The 7,579-nt window shown below is 39.3% G+C and overlaps 1 protein-coding gene across 1 annotated transcript; it reads left to right on the top strand.

Annotated features, from left to right (window-relative positions):
• Positions 1–215: 215 nt before the first annotated feature.
• On the top strand, positions 216–4,065 carry LOC122778906. The gene is made up of 2 exons (XM_044041056.1): positions 216–784; positions 3,240–4,065. Exons 1-2 carry the CDS (start codon positions 235–237, stop codon positions 3,485–3,487), a joined length of 798 nt encoding a protein of 265 aa, XP_043896991.1. The 5' UTR covers positions 216–234; the 3' UTR covers positions 3,488–4,065.
• Positions 4,066–7,579: the final 3,514 nt, after the last annotated feature.

The following is a 7,579-nucleotide window of genomic DNA, read 5'->3' as shown; positions in this document are numbered from 1 at the left end:
TAGTATCTTGTAATGAAGAGGAACATCAGTTTGCCTCTCTACCTTTGTCTTCAGACCCTGTCAGACATGAATGAGACGTCTTCCTCCCTGTGCGCCATCTCCGCCTACCTGAGACTGTGTGCCTCCTCTAAAGTCTTCCTGCTGGTCCCCGGTTTTTGCCTGAATATCTTCATCCTGGCTTCTGTGGTGTCTTGCTTGCTCAGCCGGCAACGTAAGATAAGGAGCAACGTGGCGATGTTCATCCTCGGAAGCACCTGCTGCAACCTCGTCAACCTGAGCTTGTGGCCCATGACCATTCTTTGGAGGCAGCACGGCCGCTGGCTCCTGGGCTCTCAACTGTGCGAAGTCATGGTGAGCGCCAAACACATGACGAGCACTGCCTCCTTCCTCTACGTCTCCTTCATTACCTTCTCCGTTTACCTGACTATGGTGTGTGGCCGCAGGCACCTGGTAAACAGCAGGGTCTTCCTCGCTCTGCAGCTTCTCATCCCTTTCCTTCCTGTGGGGGTGAAGGAGCTGATCATGTGGTTCTTGAGCGCCCATGTAGATCACCTGGATCCCGTCAAGCTCAGTTGCTTCTCCTACATAAACGACAGAGTCATGAGGGTCCTCCTGCTGGTAAAGACTCTGGTGTTTCTGCCGTTAAGCCTGTATTTCTACGCTCACATTCTGCACACCATCGTCCAGAGCGCGAAGGTGCTGCACAGGAGCCAGAGAGTAAATGTTCGCCTGGCAAAGGTGTTCAGCCTCATATCGGTCATTACCTTCATGGCACATACACCTGGTGAGTACATCACTTAACACTTTTGGGGCGAGATCAGAGACAAGTTTGCAATTTGAATTTTTTGTTGTCACAAACCTAAATATTTTTGAAATCTTTCACAAACTTGTTTAAAACTAAAAATATATTATTGCTAATTATTTGGCAAAATAAACTGAAATCACCCTTTTATACCCAGATGTTTTTTTTCTGTTCAGGGATGCAAGAAAATAACTATAGTTTGACATTTTAATGAAGAAATTATAATGTGCATTAACATTTCTTTATAGTTTTTATTTCGTAAAACAGCAAATTTGAAAATCCAGGGATAACTAGAACTACTAGAATTATATTTTAACATTAAAAACATAATTTTCACTCAGCTTCTACATGCTGGTGTATTAACCATTACAGTAACAAAAAAAAAAAAAGTATTTTGATAATTACCAATGCTGTTAATTCACGTTGCCATTTGTCAGTGTTAGTACAGAAAATAAACTCCAGTATCAAACGCCACAGTGCAGGAGTCCGCTCTTCCCTCACCTTTTAGGAATGTTAAAATAAAGTGGCAGAAACTTTTCCGCATATTCTTGCAACCAGGGAAGACGAATTTTAACACAACTTGAGGGGTTTTATATTGTTATATTGAGGAATTATGCTGACTGTGACTACAGTGTGCCATTCGAGCCATATTTTTAGACCCACCAAAAAAGAAATCCTAAATAGAAGCCGTTTTCAGTCTCGACTCCATCATTTCTCGCTCCACTGTTGCGATCGATTTTAACATAATTCTCATCCACTACTTTCTAACACGTTGTGTTCGAGAAAGAGGAGAACCAGTGCGTTTTGCTTAAGCTACATATGTGCGTAACATTACCACAATACTCAAGTGGCCATGAGTATTGCTGTGCCTGAAAATGTACTTTCTGAATAAGAGACAGGACCAATCCACAGGCCTTGGACAAAAACCCTCCCGAGTTCACATTAAGTTCATGTGGTTTTAACTGTTGGATTTTTTTTCTTCCAAAGTCACAGACATTTACTACAAAATCACTTGCTTGTGTACAAATCCTTTCACTCCAGCTCAAGAAAAGCTTGAATCGTGTTGTTTTCCCCACTGTCACACATCCACCTTTTCATATTTGTAACATCATTTCAAGCGCATACTATTGAACGTAAGGCCACACGACGTATCACACTGACCTCTCTGATGTGAAGGCTGCTGATGCTGCTGATGTAAATGGCAGTGATGTTGACACTTGGCACAGCTGGGGCTCCATGTTTGGATTGGCCATTCTGGAGCAGATCTTTTCATTAGGGTCGTTTTGGAAAAGAGAAGCGTCACAGCAGGTTTTCACTTCAAGTGCCGTTTCCTCAGAATGAGAAAATCCTTAGGATGCACATACAGTTTATGGAGCTCCAGCAGATGGAAGCTTTTCCTGTTTTCCTGCAGTTCAGCACTTTCACATTTTCTGCAACGACATAAAGTATCTTGGTGAAATAGTTTTAGTTTTAGGGAACATTAGTGCCAATGCTCCTTTACGTTTGGTTTTCTGGATTGATCTTTGATATCTGTGAACTCACCATACAAGATGACTGTGGAAACTTCTTTGTCACAATCAGTCTGGTTGCAGCTGCTTCTTGGTCACAGAGACTCAGAGACAAACTAACAGCATGTGTCCCAACTCTAACCCTAACTCATCCGTTTTAGTTGTAATTGACTGCAGCTGTAATGATGCTTGGGATTCGCCTCATTGCAGTAACCGTGTCCCTGCACAAACTCGCTTGTTCCTTCCCTTTAACGTCGTCTGTGTGCACTGCTCCTCGGACACGCGTGCACGTGTCTTTTACCTGAAAGTCTGAGGTGTGTGCGTTTCCTTAATTCCTACCCCGTGACCGTGACGTCATAGGTGCGTACGGACGGACGTGATTCGTCGTTTATTTAAAAACATAACATACTTGTTCTGTTATCCCGAAATAAAGGTGATTATTATTATTGAATTAATTAATTAATTAATTAATTAATTTGTGTTTCAGATTCAGATTATACGTTGTATAATCCACACCTTAATGTTCTTTTTGATTCAGTTAAGTCTATAATTGAGAGATAACATCTTTTATTTATAAATGTGTACCCAACTCTTTTTTGTATGGTGCATTTTTAAGGAATGAATAATACACAAAAGCTGAATCAAAATTGGTACTTTACTAATAATAGATATTATTATTGTTGCCATTATTATCATCATTATCATTATTATTATTACTATTAGTGTTATTAATAATAATGTATATCCCACCTGTTCTGACATTAAATATCACAGTAAGTAGAAATAGTAACATATATATTTTCTTATTTAATTCAAGGGGCTTAAACATGTATAATATTATAGTCTTTAGGAAATGTGATATAGGCTTTATATTGTTCCTTTTCAATAGTTCCTAACAATGTTATTTGACTCTTCATGATGTACTCTAGGTGCTGTATTTGCACTGATGGAGCGCCTCTCTGTGTGTCAGGAGATGGTCAGAGATCTGCTGCTGGACCTGCCTGTGCTCTCCAGTCCCGTGATCCTGCTCTGTATGAATAAAGAGCTGAGGAGCCAGTGTCTCATGCTGCTCCAGCGCAGCACCACCAGCCACTATGTCAGAAAAAAGTCTCACACCAAGACAGACGAGCAGCACAACAGCCTGACAACTGGAGAAACAGACACACTTCACCTCTGAGTCATAATAGTTGTAGCATCAAAGATCCACTGCAACGACATGAGACATGAACTTGAACTGGGTTAAAAAGCTTTTTCTCTCTTCTTTTTTCTTTTTCTTTCAGTTTGTCGCTGAGGCGGATAAATGTTCAAATAAGAATGACAAACAAAAACATACAGCAAATAAATACTTCAAAGACGAAGAAAACACGAGGTTTTGTTCTGTGGTGTTATTTTTTTCATGGGTGCGTTTGCTCTGGGTTGAATGTGGGTCAGATTGTAAATTAATCTCCTTCAAAGTCACAGTGAGACAAACAACACAGCCCACATGTCTGGGATCAATATGTCTTTGTACTGTGAGTTATGTACTTTGTACTACTGAGTTGTACTGTTTCATGTGCAGCAGTGCAATGTTATCATTTAGTCATAATGTACATCCACTGGCTTTTTGAAAAATATGCTCCTGTTGGACTAGTAGTGATGCAGTGGCATCTAGTGGTGAAGGTCTGTACTGCATTTATCTCAACACTTACAGCTTTAACCATCACTGGGTTCAAATTATAAATACTTGAGTCACACGTGCACACATGTGTTTGAATATAATCACTTTTGCACGTATGGCTAATATCTCCACTGGTTGTAGCAGCATTGACTGAATTACTGAATTGTGCAAAAAAAAAGATATAAAGACACTGTTGCAGCTAAAATGACCATGTGACTGAATTACTTTAAATTGTGCAAAAAAAAGATATAAAGACACTGTTGCAGCTAAAATGACCATGTGACTGAATTACTTTAAATTGTGCAAAAAAAAGATATAAAGACACTGTTGCAGCTAAAATGACCATGTGACTGAATTACTTTAAATTGTGCAAAAAAAAGATATAAAGACACTGTTGCAGCTAAAATGACCATGTGACTGAATTACTTTAAATTGTGCAAAAAAAAGATATAAAGACACTGTTGCTAAAATGACCATTTAATTAATGCAAATTGCAGCTCAAATGACCATAACCTAAATTGTGCAAAAAAGATATAAAGAACACTGTTGCAGCTAATGACCATGTGAGAATTACCACTGTTGTGACTGAATTACTTTAAATTGTGCAAAAAAAAAAAAAGATATAAAGACACTGTTACAGCTAAAAAGACCATGTGATTAAATGACTTTAAATTGTGCTAAAATGACCATGTCAACAGTACCGATTACTATAAATATTAATTTAACAACCTGATTAAGGTAACTGAAACAGAATGAGCGTCTCTCTGGAAGTGGGTTTTCTATAATCCTGCTGCAGAGTACTACTGAGAGCCAGTAGGAGGTGCTGTCTGCCCACATTTGAAAAAACAACAACCTCTGCTCTGGTTAAATCATGAATGACTGAATGATTTTCATTAATCTTCATGATAGATTTAGTGAGAGGGATGCTGCATCACATATTGAATATGCATATGTATGAGCTTCTCCACTCATGACTTAGATAATCCAAGCACATATATGTTACACATTTCCCCGCAGCCACTTCCATTAATTTCCTGGAAGCTTCTCTAGGTCATCCACAGGATTGAGTTCCCACTGCTCAACCTTTAACCCCAGTAATTTCCCTTGGGTCTTTATAGAATATAGAAAATGGTAATTACTGATGTCTAAGACTACCCACATATTATGTTAACTAGACGAACCACAATTAACATACGACTAAAATAGTCAAGTGTTTTTCTTTTTACACAGTGGTTCACTGGTGCAGTGCAGCATTGCAGCATTTGGTAACACAAGCAAAGCTAATATGATCAGAAGAGACAGCTCATGTTTTTAATCATTTTAAATGTAGGTAAATCTAAATATTATGCAAATGTAGGGTACAATCGGGGAAGCAAATGTAGAGAACAATATACAGTGTCCTCGCAGTGCTACACACATGAAGTTATTGTTGAGTGTTTTCCCTTGCTTTTATATTCCATTCATGTTACAGAATATGTGACTCGACTTGATATGATGTGCGCATCAAAACAAATCAAATTGCATCCGTGCGGCGCCAAATCATATCATACATTATCGCAACGCACTTTACATAGAAAGGCAGAGGCCTTAGAATGTTAAAGAAAGACTAATTAAATGTGGAATGTGTCTTTAAAAAAGGCCTATCCCCTTGCACAGCGACTTGATGTCCTTCCTTTATGACCGTTACATCTCTACCCTGATATAATACTACATTAATTATTACTGTTGAGACCATTTTTATGCAATTACATATCTCCTGTAAGATCTTATATAAGATATTTCTTTGAATCAAAAAATCATTTCAGTCTGCAGCAAGTGTCTTCTGTTGCCTAGCAACTCCAGCCCTGGTGCGGACTAATACTGTCTGGTTTGTGGAGGTAAATTGTGGGGCAATCTGATTCCAAATTAGGTTACATGCAGGCGTGAGTAAAACTTTGCTGTTGCTTTAGGACAGTTTTCTCAATCAATGCTGCTTTCTTGTTGTGTGTGTGTGTGTTTAAGACAAATGTAGCTCACAAAGGGAACTGTACCGCAATTAAAACATGATTAAAAGGCTATAGTCCAAGGACAACCTATCTATTTAGCAGCTGACCATGTAGACTGAGGCTCACGAGTTCTCCCAAATGGTGAATATCACCATGCTTGCCACCTGAGCTGCCAAGTCCTCAGGCAAGCTGTGGCTCTGTTCGAAGCATGGAAATGTGCTTTGTAGATTGCAGCCATGTCCTCACTCGGTGGTATGTATAATTGCAGTGGCGACATGTGAAATGCAAATGCCTATAGCGATTGTTCTTCTTCGCCCAGGTTTCCTGCTCCTTGTCTGTTACGCTTCGCTAAAAGAATTCCACGTTGCCTTGAGCGAATCGACTTCTCTTCTATTCCTGCGTTCATTAAAGTTTCATGGCCAGATTTTTACTTTGATAACATATGCATATTGTATGTCGCGCTGCTGGATGCAGGTAGCATCAGAGGGGCGGGAAAAAGTCGGAAAACGTCTTCACGGTTCACACTGAGCGTATCTGTCGTATCTGTACAGATGTGTCACCGCAAGTTATCAAAATGCTTTGACAGCAGAGGAGATCTTTTATTGTGATGTTAAAACTCATCCATCCATGCAATCAGACTGCGATATCGAGTATGCTATTTAAAATTCCATAAGCTGTCATATACTTCTTATCCTGTTCAGTGACAGCAGGCTGCAGATCCAGAGCACATGCAATCTGTGACATGTATTTTTTCTTAGTTGGGTTTCGATGGTGAGAATAAAGTATGAGGAATTCTTTATACAGACAGATGGGAAATGCCATCTCCACACTCGACAACCATATGTTCAGCATTTACTGTATTGATTTCTGATAAAGAAAGGCTTTAATTTTATTGGCAAAGGACAATTTCATGAAACTGGCTGCACCTCCCGCATTATTTTGAGGATGGTTAAGATAGATCGTTGCAGGGTATATGAAAACACACACACACGCACACTGGTTTCCATGACTTCAGAGGACATTGCTTTGACTTATATTCATTTCCTGAAAACTTACGCTCAACTTATCCATAACTACTACTGGCCTAATACTAACCCTGATTTCAGCCTAAGTTTAAAAGTTTTCTGCACCTTAAAATACAGTCATTTCCATTATGGCGACTTCAGTTTTGTTCCCATAAGGAAGACAAGTCACGAGTGTAAACAGATTGAGGTGACCACACACAACATAAGGCATACCAGACACACACACACTTACATTTCTATCCATTTTGAAATTTGACTTCCATTTATTCATAAATCATACCCAAGGCCTTACCCAAGTTAGCCCTAAACTCAACCAGTTCCTCAGAAATGAGGTTCTGCCATATTAGGTGCCTAGTGTTGGTCTCTATTAGGACTACTGGTCCTGACAAGGTCGGTGTTTATTCCAGAAAAGGTCCTAAAGAGGTAAATGCAAGAACTCACGAACACACACACATTTGAATGATTTTCAGTTGAGCAGAGCTGAAGATAAAAAGATTATAAACCAAAACGCAGAACAAGAAATGAGTTAGAAGCTCCTCAAATGTTCAACAATGAGATCAAATACATTGGTGTGTACCAGCCCATAATATGTGGCGAGATCT

This window comes from Solea senegalensis, linkage group LG12 (assembly GCF_019176455.1).
Source record: "Solea senegalensis isolate Sse05_10M linkage group LG12, IFAPA_SoseM_1, whole genome shotgun sequence".
NCBI classification, from domain to species: Eukaryota; Metazoa; Chordata; class Actinopteri; order Pleuronectiformes; family Soleidae; genus Solea; species Solea senegalensis.
This window is presented reverse-complemented; position numbering and strand designations above follow the sequence as displayed.

Excerpts from the sequence above, each read along its gene's own strand:
- LOC122778906 (XM_044041056.1), top strand. The coding sequence starts at position 235 with ATGTTCATCCTCGGAAGCACCTGCTGCAACCTCGTCAACCTGAGCTTG. Across the intron at positions 785-3,239 it reads CTTCATGGCACATACACCTG|GTGCTGTATTTGCACTGATG; the intron begins GTGAGTACATCA and ends GATGTACTCTAG.